General features: G+C 36.2%; 1 protein-coding gene across 1 annotated transcript in view; it reads left to right on the forward strand.

Moving 5' to 3' along the window:
- Positions 1 to 18,804, forward strand: part of LOC128643729 (A-kinase anchor protein 6-like) — a 195,691-nt gene that overhangs the window by 9,825 nt on the left and 167,062 nt on the right. Inside the window, exon 3 of the mRNA XM_053696556.1 lies at positions 6,337 to 6,433. Coding sequence (XP_053552531.1) covers positions 6,337 to 6,433 — 97 coding nt within the window. The remainder of the gene's footprint in view (positions 1 to 6,336; positions 6,434 to 18,804) is intronic.

Raw genomic sequence — 18,804 nt, forward strand, 5'->3', positions numbered from 1 at the left:
AGGGCAGTGTGCGGCTTCCGGTCTGCCTATTGCACATTACCACTGAATGTTCAAGCCAGTACATTAAAGAGATATTAAACATTAAATAAATAGTATGCAGATATATTTTTTAGATGAAATACATTGATTGTTTAAATATTCAAGTTTTAGTTTCTATAAAGTAATGGTCACCTTCCTGTTAAAACCTACGTCTTAATCTATGCTAAAGAAAAATATTTACTTTATCAGCTTATTTATAAATAGTGCTAACTAGTCTCAGCCAATGACGTGAGATAAGAAAAAACAGGCTTTTTAATCGATGGTAACTAAGGTACAAGATGGAGGACATATTTCTTTATAGAAACTTACTTAGAATTGGTAAGCCTACAATTTTCATAGTTAAAGTGACGCTGTACTTAAAGGGATACGAACATCAACATTAAACATTCATAATTTATGTAATTTTTAAATTCACTTTTATTATGAAGTTTACTTTTACTTTGTTCTCACGCATGCTTTTAAAAAAAAGAATATGTACATATCCTTAGCAGCAGTAATGTGCTGTCTTTTTTCATTGGCTAACCAGTTGTTTTTAATTTAAAAAAAATGCTACATTTTTTAAATGAGAAACTACAATGCCCTCTATTTTGAGGGCATTTGGGGCACTTTTAGAAAATTAACCAGAGGTCAGATCTCTGGCTAATTTTTGGAGCTCACAGTAGCAATAACCAGCCACTTGTAATGGCTGGTTAATTATTGCGCTCCCGCAATCGGGCAAATTATTGCGCTCCACTTGTAATCTAGCCCTAAATAAATGCTAGATAGAACAATGCAGTCAAAGAAACGATTAGTCTGAGAATAACATGTAGATGTATTAGTTGTTTAAATATTGACAAAATAAATGTACTTTCTCTGCTGTGGCCAATTAGGGTCAGTTATAAATAGGTCACTAGAGTGTGCAGCCAATGGCTGTGTGGAATATAACAGTGTTGCACTTCAATTTCTAACAGGAACTAAAAAGCTCACAGTTTCAGTGTGGAATTACAGGAAAAGGTAACAAAATAATAATAAAAGTATATTACAAAGGTTTTTTATATATTCGATTTATCATTTTAAATTACCATCTTAAAGTGTTTAATGTCCCTTTAAAGTACTGCTCAGGAGCCAAAGAGAACTGCTGGTCTCGAGTGTAAACTGCTGACAACCCAATTGGCAGCGATAGTCACAAACACCACATAAGTGTAACTCCCGCCTCTGATTGGCTCACAGGCAGTTTCTGCTCGGGGACCAATCGTTCTCACTACTCCAGAGTGATACTTTAACAATGTAATTAGAGTATTTAATTTTGGCTCTACTATGTTCATTTAATTTATTTTACTGTTAAACCTAATGAAGTTTTTGTTTACATATAGCCATAATATAAAAATATTACCAATACACATTAAAAACCCCTCAGGTAACTAAAAGAATCTGCAGTAGAATGTGTTGCTAGATAAGGGTATATCAGGCAGGGTGTTGGTAAATTTCATTATAAGCCTCTCCAGTTTCGCTTTACCAGTTCCTTATCCTAGGCTGCCAATTCACTAAAGAATGGAAAGATGAGTGAGCTAGAATGAATTAGATGCCTAGGAAATCAAAAGAATTTGTGATGCTGGAGAGACTGGAGAGGACTATGGGGTTAAGACCCCTGCTCCTTAACTCGTCTGCAACCTCTGATGTGGCGGACAACAATCAGCCCGATCGAATATGATAAGGTTGATTGACACCCCCTGCTAGCGGCCAATCTGCAGGGGGCGGTATTGCACCAGCAGTTCAAAACAACTGCTGGTGCAATGATAAATGCCGACAGCATATGCTGTCGGCATTTATCGATGTGCGGCGGACGTGATTCGCTATAGCGGATCATGTCTGTCCGCACCATGATAAATTTACCCCTATAAGTGATTTTTATGTTGACCCCCAGAATCTCATTTATGAAGATATTAAAACTTATCATGCACTGGCTAAAATAATCCAAACAAAAAATGCTTCTTAGAAACATTTAAAATATATCATGTGATGACATTTCTTGTGCTGTCTAGTTCAAATATGTTTACAAATTCAAAATTGTTTCAGTGCTAACTTTTAAGGTGCCAGTCAGCTGTTGCCAGAATGCCAAATGCCTTGTACCACCTACTCTTGTGATTTGTGAAATACTATGCAAAATAATTCTAATGGAATCTGAATCAAAGGGGATTTCGAAATCAACCTTTATATAACTTTAAATACATTAAAAACCAGAAAATGTGCGCAAACGTGTTTCCATGCTATGTAGCTGCCCACAGACAGAAGTGAAATGCCAATTGTTGCTTTACGTTGTAATTGGTGGCTCACTTGGCAGGTGTGCATGACCTTTCCCTCATCTGACCTTGCTGTTACATCACGCGTGATAGGCACCAGCTTGGTCCTGACACAACCCAACAGTACTATGAGAGACTCCCTGCCAGTACAGCATTTCCCCTGTATAATGCACACACCCTGCTCATCTCCATGAGTTACAGTATGGCAGGGAATCATTATCAGACTACAATCTCTCGGGGGAACACTGCTGGGTCCTGTTGCTTTTTTTTTTTTTTTTTGTAAATATATATTTATTTATTGAATAAGTCTTCACAGAAAGGGTTACAGGATTGACACAATCAATTTCAAATAAAGTCTGAGGTCTATACAGTTTAGGAAAGGTGTTTTACAAAGCAGGCAAAGCTTAAAGAGTATGTCTGACAGTTGTCTTAGCAGCCAGTAAGAAAACTACACTCAAGGCGTATTTAAAGGATAAATAAACAATATGTTAGTGATTTAAATAGACAAACCAGTCTATCTCATCCATGTGGGTCCTGCTGCTTTTATCACAAGTACAAGTGACAGTATTTTGTAGAATTTGTTAGAAATGTTCAGACCTCTTACAAGGGTAATTCCTTTGGAAGAGTTGTCACAGAACATAACATACATGCAGGTGATCATTAAAAGGTATTTATATTAAGTGCATAAAAGAAAACACTGTTACAAGAGTTGTGCAGAAAGAAAATATATATTACTATACAAAAAGTCATTAAGATTTCTATATAAATACCAATATTAAAATATAAATATTTTGAGGTCTCTGATAGGCCAGATCTCCCAGTCTACATTGCTGTGGGTCCCTCTGATATTTAAGACTGCTCCAGTACTTCTGTCACAGTGCCCCTCATGATACCCTGCATGAACTTCCCTCTGATCCTTAAATACTGATGGGTCTCTAATGTTCCACTCTTTATGCACTCTCGTTCCACTCAAATCAACCTATGTAAAACTAGTTGCAAACAGGTTTGGTCAGTCACTGTCACTCTTCCAACCATCTAAGGATGTACATTTGGGGGTAAGGAGACAGATAGTTCCTGGCACCTGACAGTCAGCTGACCATATGCCCTGAGACTTTTATTCTCACAGAACCAACTGTTTCCAATTACACATGTAAGGTAGGGAAGAAGAACCCATTGTTTGACTTCCTTTCTTTCATATCAAGGCATATAAAACATTACATATACCCATGTTAATATATTTTATTAATAGTAAACCCATTCTGATTTCCAACTTTTCTCTTTACACCTTGTTTAATTTGATGTAAAAAGCAGAAATTGCTTACAAAACTTGTTATTTTATCCAAATATTTATATTTAGATGCGTAATTTCTGGGCCTTCCAAACTATGGCCCACAGACCACATCATCTGGCCATCCTAGGTTTTCAGTGTTCATTATTTGCCAACAAAAGCTATACAGTTAAATTAAATAATAGCAACTTATTATCTATGTCATTTAAAAATGGGATTGTAATATTTTTTTTTAGTTTTAGGCATTATCTCTTGTATAGGAGTGACTATAATTTAATGTTTCAATCCTATCATTAGTGACTGGAGAGGGATTGAGTCATTCCCATGCCCACATATTGGTCATAAATTATTATTATATAAAATACTCATTTACATGTGTGACATTAACCTATTGTAATCACAATGCATCCCCAACATTCAGTTTCAATATGATTGCCATACTTACCTTGGCAGAATTGACGTACTTAAGGACCACAACATATACAAATGGCGTGTTTTTTTATTTAAATTTTGTCACAAACATTACTGACATTTTTAAAATTGTCACGACTTTCATAGTTAAAGGAACCGTCAAGTCCAAAAAAACTTTCATGATTTAAATAGGGAATGTAATTTTAAACAACTTTCCAATTTACTTTTATCACCAATTTTGCTTTGTTCTCTTGGTATTCTTAGTTGAAAGCTAAAACTAGGAGGTTCATATGCTAATTTCTTAGACCTTGGAGACTGCGTCTAATCTGAATGCATTTTGACCACTAGAGGGCATTAGTTCATGTGTTTCATATAGATAACATTGAGCTCATGCTCGTGAAGTTACCCTGGAGTGAGCACTGATTTGCTAAAATGCAAGTCTGTCAAAACAACTGAAACAAGGGGGGAGTTTGCAGAGGCTTAGATACAAGTTAATCACAGAGGTAAAAAGTGTATTTCTATAACAGTGTTGGTTATGCAAAGATGGGGAATGGGTAATAAAGGGATTATCTTTCTTTTTAAACAACAAAAATTCTGGTGTTGACTGTCCCTTTAAGTATTGCAATCCGTTTATATCCGTACCACTAATCCATCTAAATGCATTTTTTAGGTTATCTGGATAGACAGACTGTGCACTGTTTTTCTATCACTATGTAAAACACTTATATCCTACAAGATTTTATCTTCTTTTAAACTTTAAATTGTGATAATGAGAGTGCATATATTATTGAACTTGTAAACTGGAAAGAGCATTCATGGCCGTGAGTTTAATAATATATATACCCTTGTGAACGAGTTTGGAGGTGTATCTCCTATATTCACAAAGGCAGAATCTTGTTTAAAGGGATACGAAACTCATTTTTTGTCTTTTATGATTCGGATAGAGCATGCAATTTTTAGCAACTCTCTAATTCACTCCTATTATCAATTTTTCTTCATTGTCTTGGTATTTTTATTTGAAAAAGCAGCAATGAAAGCTTAGGAGCCGGCCCATTTTTGGTTCAGAACCCTGGATAGCGCTTGCTGATTGGTGGCTATATTTAACCACCAATCAAAAGCTTTCATTCCTTTTCAAATAGATAACAAGAAAAAAAAAATTAAATGGATAATAGGAGTAAATTAGATAGTGTGCTTAAAATTCCATGCTCTATCTGAATCATGAAAAACAATAATTGGGTTTAGTATCCCTTTAAGGGTCTCTTAGTAAAATGCAAAGTAGCAAGGCAGTAGGGTCACAATTTACACTTTAAAAGTTAAAATCATATGAACAATATTATAATTGTTTTACATAGAAACTGGTATCCACTATCTTGTTTACATTTCACAACAAAATAGAACTGGACCTTTAACAAACAAGATAAATAAATATTGTTTAAAAGAATGATTGTAAACGTTGTTAAATGACCGTATAGCTATAGAAAGAGGAAAATCCATCCATCAAATAGATTGTAAAAGGTTTTGATGATGGTACAGATGTTTTTGACAAACTGGCATGAGAACATCTGTTCAATAAGCCAAATGGAACAATTGGAATGTAACCATTTATTTATACAAAATAAATAAATAAAAATAGCAGGAAATTTGAGTATGGTAGTTTTATTCATTGTGCAGTATACAAATGATTTAGTGGTTCAAATGCTCACTCATCTTCTCCAACCTCACCAGCCTATAATGTTATTTTATTCACCTGACTCACTAAAGCTCACTCATCTGTCTATTCTGTAATGCATCAGCTTTATGGAATAACATTAGAACTGGTGAAACGTGAGAGACCTCATGTGCCTAGTGAATGCTCATACCATTGTGCTTACTGTAATCCAGTGTATGAAATGTACATCTGGCCATAGGCTAGTAGTGGATAGAGAGGAATCTTACTGTATATTATAAAGCTAGATATTTTTTACCATACATAAATGAGACTATGTATCTCAAATATGATTTAGTTTAGACAGATATTTATTATGATGATTTACCCACTGCTACATGTGATGCTAAACTGGTAGATAGCTGTATACATGTAGGTTAAAGTCTGTCTGGTAAAACTATTTGACTAAATTTCTTACCAAATCATTGTATGTTTCATTCCTTTTTCTATTTTTTATTTTTATTTTTTTTAATATAAGTTCTATGAAGTGTATCTGCACAGTATGTTGCTGAGCAAACTTGCTGACATGGCCACTGGATAGTGATGAGGTCTGATTTGAGTGTCCAATCTGCTCACCGTGACTCTTATTTATCTCTTGTACTTATTTCTTTTAGAACTTTAAGCAGAGTGTGGACAGTCATTGTGATTTGAAGGATTCAGTCATAGAGGAGGGACATCGGCTGATGGAAGTTCTGGTATCACACAGACCAGGTAAAGTGGAATGGATTCCATGTCAATAACTAGACCACAAACATTTAGGCAGAATATCAAATCACACATTCTATCTAGGACAAACCCCCTAAATCAAACACCTTCTCTTGTATAGAGCCTACAATTACTATTGGAAAGGACTGCAAATCACATTTAAGACTGGGATCCAAAATACACACATCACCTAGGAAAAGTTTCAAGATCAAGCACTCATATGCATGCAGAATTAATATCAAACCTAGCAGCCAGCTGCACATTATTTTAGGAACCAGGCAATTGTTTTTAAAAGCACACATCCAAAATTCAAACATCCTTTAGAAAAGGCAAATGACTCACCTTCATGGACAAGACCTGCAATGACACACCCTCAAGGACTGTGCCGCAAGTTCTTTAGTACAGTGCTACAAATGAGCCACCTTACAGGTCATACAGGGGGATGGACATAACTTTTTATCAAACAAACTCTTGACAAACCTTCAATTTGCATATCCTATAGGGCATGAAACTGGCTCACACAAACTTTAGTGGTTGCAAAACTTGAAGAAGCTTTGGTGGTTCTGACCATCTGTCACTGAGAATACAGCTTGCCTACAGGACTCCAGTGGGCAGTGTTCAGTGAGCTGGAGAACATGAGAATGAGTTAAACTTGCACTACCAGCCCTGTGTGTCAAAGAGGATCCCAGCTGTGACTTCTCATTGAAGCATGTAATTGTACATGAAATAGTAATGAGTTACAGGGAAGGCTACATTGGCGCTGAGTATCACAGCAAGTCAGTAAATAATATGCGGCTTTGATGTATTATTAATATTTACATTAATACAAGCACCTTCATGTGCTGTGACAGTGCTTGTTATATACACAAAGCCTCTGTCTCCTGAGTTATTTACAGCACTGTGTATATTACATCACAGATGTAGTTATGTGCAGCACATCCTATCGTTTAATATACACAGTAGAGCCCGAATCTTGACTTTAATATAGTACAACCTATGTTTACTATGTACATGACACATCCAAATTATTATATTTTTATATTAAAGTATTTTATACATAGTACATCCATTCCCTCATTGCTAATCTATAAGTGCAGAATATGTCATTCATAGAATAGCTTTTGGTCATTTAATATGTAAAATACCCTATATATCCTTGGTTGAAGACCGCTTTATATAATGCAAAGATTGTGTTATACATAGAACAGCCTATTTTCCATTTCTAACAATAATGTAGCTTGTGTATTGTGTGTTTTTCATAGTTCAACCTGTGTCACTTGTATGTACAGCAGTAGGGCCACCCTTAGAATGTGGGGGACCTTGAAACCAGTCCCTTTATTCCCCTCCACCATATGGCTCACCCTATCCCAGCAGTCTGTGTGTTCAATTTACGAAGAATAACACTGTATATTACACCTCCTGATACCATGAACACTTGTTCATAAGCTTAACACAGTATGTACATGTTTCTGTGACTGCAGGAAAAAATCGCATTCATCCTCTGTCTATCACCCTCTGCAATACCTAGTATAACTGCCTTTTGCATTCTCTCAAATCCGCAATTCTGTGGTAAACTACTTTAATACATTCTGCAGTTTAAACTTTCATGTGTCTGTTTTCCACTTGTGTTAAGAAGGTGCCATCTCCATTGTTTGCCCAGGCTTGTGTTTTTTTTTAGCACTAATTTATAACCTCTGTTAAAGTGACCATGTGACTGTTATTAACATAAACTGGACACTATAAAGCTTGTCAGAGCCTAGCTTGTCAGGGCATTTAAAGTGGCAGCATGTGTGATGTTAACTATTTGTGTAGTTTGTAGCTCTATAAAAAAAAGTCAGGACCATAAACACAAATAGTATTATTATTAGCACGCTTTTATGCGTTTAAATAATGTCTGAGAACGTTATTTATCAGACATATAAAACTGTACCTATAACACAATATTTCAACATTAGTACTACAATAACAAAATAGCAGAATGTAAAACAGGTTGTCATAGAAGGAATTAATATTAAAAAATTAATACAGTTTTATTTAGATTTAAAATCCATTCAGGGAAGTCTCCCTTAAAATACCATCAGTTAAGTCCTTCATCATAGCATTTGATATTGAATATAGTTAAAGGACCAGTCAATACAGTAGATTTGCATAATCAACAAATGCAAGATAACAAGACAATGCAATAGTACTTAGTCTGAACTTCAAATGAGTAGTAGATTTTTTTCTGACAATTTTAAAAGTTATGTCTTTTTCCACTCCCCCTGTACCATGTGACAGCCGTCAGCCAATCACAAATGCATACACGTACCATGTGACAGCAATCAGCCATTCACATTCTTGCACATGCTCAGTAGGAGCTGGTGACTCAAAAAGTTTAAATATAAAAAGACTGTGCACATTTAGTTAATGGAAGTAAATTGGAAAGTTGTTTAAAATTGCATGCTCTATCTGAATAATGAAAGGTTAATTTTGATTGAGTGTCCCTTTAAAATCATGTAATATTGTCTTGAAAAGGGTTCACATACAAATAGTCTCCAGAAAGCGGCTATGTCTTACACCGTTACACTGTATACTTGTTATATATACGCTTATGTTGTTCTGTATTAAAAACTGCTGGGTGAACAGTGTTCGCTCACATGTATCTGTCTGCCAGATTTCATTTGCTTATGCAATGTCGCCCCCTGCTCCCGATAGTCCAATGACGCATTTGTAGGGGTTGTTAATCAGCCCTGGGCGAATGTACCCAGGTTATTTAAACTGCCCACTAATAGCTGGCATACTGGTTAGGAAGCTGTTGTCTGAGCATGCAGTGATCGGCCCACAGAGATAATAAATGGGGGCCTGTGTCTTTACTCCACACCGGTTCTCCACGATCATAGTTTGATGTGCCAATCATGTTTATATATATCTATATATATATATATATATATATATATATAATGCATACACACACAAATATATACATATATATATATATATATATATATATATACAGGGGTCAAGTCCTACAAAAAAAGTGTGGGAACTCACCAAGACTTCCACCCTCCCAAACAATTAATATTGTTTTATATATATATATATATATATATATATATATATATATATATATATATATATATACACACGCACACACACACTGTATTTATATGTATATAATCTATAAACTTTGGTTAATGAAAGCAAATTAAATCCAATAAAGCGTTGAAGGGTTGCCTTTGGGCCTGAGAATCCTCCTGCTTAGGGGAGCTAAATAACCCCAGACCAAGCCACAGAGAAATGTAAGCACCATGTGGAATAAAAGATAATAAAGATAATATTCATAACAGGGGTTATAACACACCAGGACCACTGACAGTCTTACATTTTAGTGTATTGTAGAAAGTGTTACTGCCATTACTAGAGGATCTCACTATCCCTCTAACCAGAAGTGTTTCTGTTCTCTCTCCATAGGGAACTTCCTCCTGCAAAAATAGTGCAGGAACTCCGTTCAGATGCGTTCCCACCCGACTTGACCCATATATATGTGTATATATATATATATATATATATATATATATATATATATATATATACATATATACATATATACACAGGTGGCCCTCGGAGTACGCCGGTTCAATTTGTGCCGTTTCAGAATAACAACCTTTTTTTCAGTCATGTGACTGCTATTGAAAAGCATTGAAAAGCAGTGCACTAATTAAAATACCCAGTAGGTGGAGCTGTCCTCTTGTGCTGCAGCAAAGTTATACAAGCTTAGCAGACTGAAATTGATCTGTGTACACAGAGCAAGCCAGACCTATCGAGCAACAAGATCTAGCAGCCACTTCCATATTATCTTCCTGTCCAGCTGCTTGAGGTTGAGTGTGCCTAACTGCTTAATCAGTCCAGATTGAAATGCATTGAATAATTGCAGACCCAATATTATCTAACATGCTAACAATGCAGAGAACTGTTTGTAGAAAAATGCAAGTAAATTTTTTTTTTGTTCATTAAACTTAGTTTGATGATACAGTCTGTGTGATTATTAGCAAATGTTTTTGTTCATTAAACTTAGTTTGATGATACAGTATGTTCTGTGATTATTTAATTAGGTTTATAATGCTGTTTAGCATTTAAAGTCTTCATTTCCAAGCTTTAAAAATAATGTATTGTGTTATTTATGAAAATTTTGAGAGTGGCCTGGAATCCAACTCCCTCACTTCCCATTGACTTACATTATAAACTGGGTTTCAATTTACAATGGTTTCGATTTACAACCATTCCTTCTGGAACCTAACCCTGGTGTAAACTGAGGGCTACCTATATATATATATATATATATATATATATATATATATATATATATATATATACACACACATACACACACACAGACTCTCACACATAAAAAGAATTGGAACCTTACTTAAATCTGGTCCTGTGTCACTGGCGATTTTTAGGAAATTATTTGTGTGTTTCATAGCCATAAAATTATACATTGCTCTGAAGGCTTCTAAACTATTGACATTAATCCTTAATATGTTAGGAAGTTGGCCATCATTGATGTACAGTACCAATATCCAAAGTTGTACATAGTACAGCCTCTTGTATCCACAGTGTTATGCACAGTAACCACATTTCCCATGTATGTACGGCACAGTAGGTACAGTGAGAGTAAAAAATATTTGATCCCCTGCTGATTTTGTACGTTTGCCCACTGACAAAGAAATGATCAGTCTATAATTTTTATGGTAGGTTTATTTGAACAGTGAGAGACAGAATAACAACAAAAAAATCCAGAAAAAACGCATTTCAAAAAAGTTATAAATTGATTTGCATTTTAATGAGTGAAATAAGTATTTGACCCCTTTGCCAAACATAACTTAGTACTTGTTGGCAATCACAGAAGTCAGACGTTTCTTGTAGTTGGCCACCAGGTTTGTACACATCTCAGGAGAGATTTTGTCCCACTCCTCTTTGCAGATCCTCTCCAAGTCATTAAGGTTTCGAGGCTGACGTTTGGCAACTAGAACCTTCAGCTCCCTCAACAGATTTTCTATGGGATTAAGGTCTGGAGACTGGCTAGGCCACTCCAGGATATTAATGTACTTCTTCTTGAGCCACTCCTTTTTTGATTTGGCCATGTGTTTTGGGTCATTGTCATGCTGGAATACCCATCCACAACCCATTTTCAATGCCCTTGCTGAGGGAAGGAGGTTCTCACCCAAGATTTGATGGTACATGGCCCCGTCCATCGCCCCTTTGATGCGGTGAAGTTTTCATGTCCCTTTAGCAGAAAAACACCACCAAAGCATAATGTCTCCACCTCCATGTTTGATGGTGGGGATGGTGTTCTTGGAGTTATAGGCAGCATTCCTCCTCCTCCGAACAGGGCGAGTTTAGTTGATGCCAAAGAGCTCGATTTTGGTCTCATCTGACCACAACACTTTCACCCAGTTCTCCTCTGAATCTTTCAGATGCTCACTGGCAAACTTTAGATGGGCCTGTACATGTGCTTTCTTGAGCAGGGGGACCTTGTGGGCGCTGCAGGATTCCAGTCCATCACAGTTTAGTGTGTTACCAATTGTTTTCTTGGTGACTATGGTCCCAGCTGCCCTGAGATAATTGACAAGATCCTCCCTGTAGTTCTGGGCTGATTCCTCACCGTTCACATGATCATTGAAACTCCATGAGATTAAATCTTGCATGGAGCCCCAGACCGAGGGAGATTGACCGTTATTTTGTGTTTCTTCCATTTGCGAATAATTGCACCAACTGATGTCACCTTCTCACCAAGCCGCTTGGCGATGGTCTTGTAGCCAATTCCAGCCTTGTGTAGGTCTACAATCTTGTCCCTAACATCCTTGGACAGCTCCTTGGTCTTGGCCATAGTGGAGAGTTTGGAATCTGATTGATTGATTGCTTCTGTAAACAGGTGTCTTTTATACAGGTAACAAGCTGAGATTGTGATTTAAGAGAGTGCTCCTAATCTAATCTTGTTACCTGTATAAAAGACACCTAGCAGACAGAAATCTTTCTGATTGATAGGGGATCAAATACGTATTTCACTCATTAAAATGCAAATCAATTTATAACTTTTTGAAATGAGTTTTTCTGGATTTTGTTGTTGTTACTCTGTCTCTCACTGTTCAAATAAACCTACCATTAAAATTATAGACTGATCATTTTTTTGTCAGTGGGCAAAGGTACAAAATCAGCAGGAGATCAAATAATTTTTTCCCTAACTGTATATCCTTACAGTACACACGGTACAGAACTATTTGTATCATTGCTGTGCAATGTAGTCAACTACCCAGGGGTGCCTTGTGTCAGAGCGGTGTATTAGACTGATCAAATGATAAACATGTATTATCATCTTTATACTTGGCTGCCCAATACATTAAAAAGGAAACTGAAGCAGGTTATGTAATTATGTTCTGGCAAGAATTATTGGATATGTTAGTGGTAAAATCACTGGTAACCAGGAGGTTGAAATATTACAGAAATTCTTTGTAATCATTACCTATAGGCAATTTCAGTACAGTCCATCTGCCTGTCTGATGTTACATACAGACTGTGTTATGGTCAGGGAGGCAGCGATTCCTGTTTGTGAAGAAAAGGTGTTTCTCTTCAGGCATCTGACTGTTATATATGCCTACTTCTTTTCTTGAGCTGGCCCAGATTACAAGTGAAACGCTAATGATAGAGCAGGGTGCAATATCAATATCGCTGGACTGAGCAAAAATTAGTGAGCAAATTTATATTGCAAGTTCATGGTAAAACAGATTTAACAGAGAAAGTTAAGCTCAGCTGACAAAGTTTAGCTCAGTATATGTCAAAGTGTTGGACTGGGATGGGCTTAAAGTGTGTGTATATATATATATATATATATATATATATATATATATATGTGTCTAAATATTTGTATGTGTGTATGTATAAATGTCTGTATATGTGTATTTATGTGTTAATATGTATGTCCAAATATACATACATAAATACACATATATAGACATAGACACTTATGTACCCTTCCCAGTCAAATATCTTGAAATATGCAATATAATCAGTTTTATTATTATTGTTTTAATAGAAATGCTTGAAATTCCTCTGTTCTTCAGTAAGAAGAAGATGTTCTTTCTTTTATAAGATGGTGAGAGTCCACGAGCCATTTCTCCTGGGATTCAACTCCTTGCCACTAGGAGGAAGCAAAGATTCCAAGAGCACTTAATCTCTCTTACCTCTCTGGTATTACAGTCTAATCTTTGCCTGCATAGGAGGTGGATGAAGAAGTAAGGTGCTCCAGATTCTTTGTTGAGAGGGGTTCTCAGACTGATTTGAGGCCCATTTTCCCTTTAGAGAGTTGCTACTGAGAGACAGTGGGGAGATTGGAGTATTGGGCAGTGACAGAATCACTGACCGGATGATTTGCAAGTAAAAACTGTTTAATTACAGATAGCGTCGTAGCGCAACATGAGTGGAACAAAAATAACACAAGTGTGGAGGGGATAAACACCCCGGGGTTAATACATGGATATGTATCAAGGGCTGAAAAAAAAACGTGTTTCCCCTCCACACTTGTGTTATATACTATTTTTGTTCCACTCATGTTGCGCTACGGCGCTATCTGTAATTAAACAGTTTTTACTTGCAAATCATCCGGTCTGTGCTCCTCCATTTTTGTTCATACTGTTTGTACTGGAGGCCGCTTGAGTGAGCACGGATTTGGGGTGTAGGACCGTTATCTGCACACAGCAAAGGTTCGAAGCGGAGGAGAAGGAGATTGGCCTGACCGCCATTGGAGGCGGGCTCAGGGTACAGCTTGAGCGTTTGGCAGGACAGCAAGGCAGAGACGAAACGGAGGAGAAACGACTGTATCACAGCCAGCCCCAGTTCATGCCTTAAAAGATCCGAAGAATGACAGGTATGTGTCCTGTGTTACACTGTGCCTAGAAGAGTTATTACGGAATGTACCTTCAGAGCCACGGTTTGTGAGTGTTGCATATCTCCGGGTGTACACCCCTGAAGTCTGTGGGGAAACTTTTGAAGGGTGTGCTGTTCTCCTGCCACAGTGTTCATTGTGTGGACTTGTTACTTATGCAGCAATAGGACTGTTATGTATGGTCGCATAGTGTATTTAATGTGCAACTGTGATTACCCTTCTTAACTTTTTTCCACAAATTGTGTGATATTTAGTGACAGAATCACTCCCAGTGAAAGAGTTGGTCAAAACCTGCCGCAGGGACCGGTTCCTAGCCTCCTTCTGTTGTGGCATATACAGCACTGGATGGGCTCTCTAATGGTATATCATAGCCAGGGGACATACACATGTAACAGACTCCCTCTTTCATGTTTGAGCTTGAACATCTTAGTTCTCTGTTTAAAGAGGTTTTATGTACTTTAGGCATGCAAGACCCTAAATCAGCTGCAGAAAATCCTTCCAAACAACTGGATTTGCTTTTTAAAAGCAGGCCTGGTCTTTTCTTCTAAACCGCCCTCTAAATTTTATAGGATGTTTCATAGGAAGTTGAACACAGTTGGAACAAGGCCAAGTATTCTATGAGCCTTCTTCTGCTTCCAAATGAGTATGATGATATGGCCCCAATCCAGATTCTTTTCTGGTAGAGGGCAGTTTACACCAATTTAGAAGGCCTATCACAGTCTGTCCAAGATATCTGGGTTTTAAACATAATTTTCCAGGATTACTAAATAGGTTACAAATCAAAGCCCTTTCAAAGAAAGTTTCTTCTGTCTCATGTTCCAAAAGACTTTCCGAATTGTATTAGCTGTAGTTTAAGTTTTTTGGCACAAAGCTAAGGAGTTTATTACATCCTTTTCCATTATTCCCAAGAAAGAATGAATTTTTGGACCAATGCTGGACTTAATGACTTTAATCAAATTTCAAAATAGTAACAATCTGGACATTTGTACCCCTTATTCATCAGGGTCCATTTATGTCAACAATTAATTTAAAGGATACCTTTCTTCTTATTCCTAGATTATTTCCAGTTTCTAAGATTTGCCTTTCAGGACAAACATTTTTAGTTTGTGGCTCTTTCGTTTGGTATATCTACTCATGTAGTTCAGTAGCTCTATACCTGGACAATATATTGGTTCAGGCTCCATTTTTTCCTTCAGTTGTTTTTCATACCAACATTCTACTGTTGTTTTCTTTGAAGACATGGTTGGAGAATTAATTAAAAAGAGTTTTCTTTCTCAATTATCAAGTCTCTTTTCTAGAAGTCATTATAGACTCAGTGACTATGCAGCAATCTCTAACGGATCAGGGATGAAAGTTACAGTCAATTTTCTCAGAACTACACTAAATTTCCAACCCATCTGTAGCGTAATGTATGGGTGTAAGGTCTGATAATTTCAGCATCAGATGTTCTTCCTTTGCACAGTTTCATATGAGACCAATTCAACTTTGCTTGCTTCGAACAATGATACAAACATTTTCACACAACTATTGCATATAATCCTTTGAGAATTTTCATTGAGGCAATTTCTGTCCCGTTGGATAGTTTTCCACACTATTTTACTGGTGGCCTCCTTTATTTCACCAACTGTGAAAATAATGTCTGCAGACGCCATTATCTTGGATTGGAGTTCAGTCTGGGGCCAGGGAAGAACAGGGAGTTTTGCATCCTCAGGAGGCGAGGATACCAATAAGTATCTTGGGCATTCAATTTTTAGGTCTCTTTAGAGCTGTCCTAAAAGGAGAAACTTATCCTAGTTTTCATTCAATTAATGTTACAATTGTAGCTTATATCCACTATCAATGGGGAACTTGCAGTTCCTTAGCAATGAAGGAAGTCTCAATGTTTTTTTTATTTGACACAAAAGCATTTTATATATTTGCATCCCCGAAATGAAATCTGGGACGCAGATTTCCTTAGTAGGTAATCCTTTCCACAGGAAGGGTTTCTCCTTCAAGTAGTTTTCTCCTAGATTGTGGAGCAACGGGGTCTCCCAGACATAAACTTGATGACTTCTGTTTCCAAGAGTCATAGTTCAAATGGAATAGAACATCCTTCATTAATCTGACTGTTCCAGTCAGGCCCTGCAGAACTTGAATTGCAAATTGCAAGTCAGATGTCAAACTTTCTCCAATCATCGAGATCTCAAGTCTTTCATCTTGATGGATTAGAAATTTAATACCTATTTTATGTTTCTTGTATGCTGTATTGAACTTCTTACTTTAGACCATAAAGCCTGTTGCAAGTCAAATTTCTCAAAAGATTTGAAAAGCTGTATTTTTTCCTGCTATGAAAACCAGGGTTTTAGCTGGCATTCTTTTAAAATTCCAAGAATTCTTTTTGCAAGTTGCTTCAGATAATGACTTATATGCTAACTCTTTAGAGAGTCATATTTTGACTTTTTCTGTTTCATACTACAGGACAATTGCTTAATGTCTTGACATCTATACTTTGCTCAGGCTTTGCAAGGATATATCCAATGTCTAAACCTATTTCTCCTCTTTGGAACACTAATTAGGTTTTTTACAAGCTTTACAGGTTTCTCTTTTAGAACTTGCATGCTTTTGACATTTTGCTTCTGTCTTGGAAGTTTTTGATGCTTTTAGCATCTTCTGCCAGAAGAGATTTTCTGATTAAATCAATCGGCAGATTATAGTCTATGTCCTTGTCCTAATCCAAATAATTCATTTTTAGACCATTCTTTAATTTGTTTTTCCCTTGGTTCACATAAAGGTCAGAGGGCTACATCCATTTCTTTACCTTTTTCTCCAAATCTCATGATTAGCAAGGTTTCCTTGGAGACAGGATAGTTTTAAGACATTTACAAGGTAAGAACAACATTTCTCTAAATTTGGTAGGAAAAAGTCCTTCAGGCAGCAGTGCCTGGTATTTAGGGGCCGGCTTTAAAAGAAACATTGTCATGCCCAATTACTCGTAGACTCCACAGCTTGTGTATTAGTTCCTTGGAGTAATGGCTTTTGGACCCTCATCACTTTATGAAAGAAAGAAAAATGTATGCTTACCTGATAAATTAATTTCTTTCATGGTGGTGAGAGTCCACGAGATCTACACATTTTCATTTTTTACATAATCATTTTTTTTGAGCGGCAGTTCTAGTTTGCACCTCATTTTCCTTGCTTTGTGCTTTACTACCTTTCAACTTGTTCTTTCTTGGCTATACGTAAGATTAGAATACCAGAAAGTCGGGAGAGAATAAGCGCTTTTATAGCGTTGGGAATCTTTGCCTTCTCCTAGTGGCCAGGAATTGAATCCCAGGAGTATTGGATTGTGGACTCTAACCACCATGAAATAAATTAATTTATCAGGTAAGAATAATATGTTTTTCTTTTTAAATATATTTTTATATATATTTTTATATATATATATATATATATATATATATATATATATATATATATATATATATATATATATAGATAGATAGATAGAAACTTCTCAAAAGAAGAGGCCTTAATAAGCATAAAGATTTTATTAGTTCATAGGTTCAGTCAACGTTTCGGTCCTCCCAGGGACCTTTGTCAAGACTGTTCTCAGTAATCCTCTGAGTGAAGCGGTCACTATATATATGCTCAGAACATTTATCTTACATATCCAATAAGGTTACCTGTTCAGCACTATCTAAACATTTCATTGAAATACATGGTCAAAGCACCAAAACATTGAGATGGCAAGCAATTGAACAAATTGGGAAACCTCCAAGAGGTGGAGACAAATTCCCAATTTTGTGCAAACAGGAAACTTATTGGATATTTAAGATGAAGAGTCTGTTACCCCTAGGATTCAACTCTGAGTTCGACATTATCAATTATTGGCAAAGATGATTAAGCAGCAACTTTGGAGTGCTGTATTACCAAGTTTCTTGGAGATAGATTAATATGATTTTAATATTGCTTTATCTTAATGTACGTTTCGAGAGTAATATGTGAGATTAATAAACATATGTCCAATGAATGGTAACATATTGCCATTAATTTGATTCAATATTTATTGAATATTATATATATCTTTCCCCATATCCCACATATGATCCATCTTTATTAGAAGGGAATCAGACATAGATCAATACACTATTTTTAGCACTAATATATGCATGTTCTTGCTAACTATAAACTTGATTATAAATATTTGTATATGCTAGAATATGTCTTCAATTCCCATCTGACGAGGTTTTGTGTTCTATAGGAGATGAAATATGTATGTGTATGTATAAATATGTACACACATATATTTCCATGTTCATCTTTTAATTAAACAAAACACATCTGTGTATCTAATATATATGTTAAGTAATGACATGATATTTGCTGGAAGGAATCTAAAAAGGGTCTATTATTGTCCTCTCAATCACTTTCTGTATATATGGTTTAATTATTGTATAAGTATATCCATTTAACAAAT

Source organism: Bombina bombina, unplaced genomic scaffold (genome assembly GCF_027579735.1).
Source record: "Bombina bombina isolate aBomBom1 unplaced genomic scaffold, aBomBom1.pri scaffold_691, whole genome shotgun sequence".
Classification (NCBI taxonomy): Eukaryota; Metazoa; Chordata; class Amphibia; order Anura; family Bombinatoridae; genus Bombina; species Bombina bombina.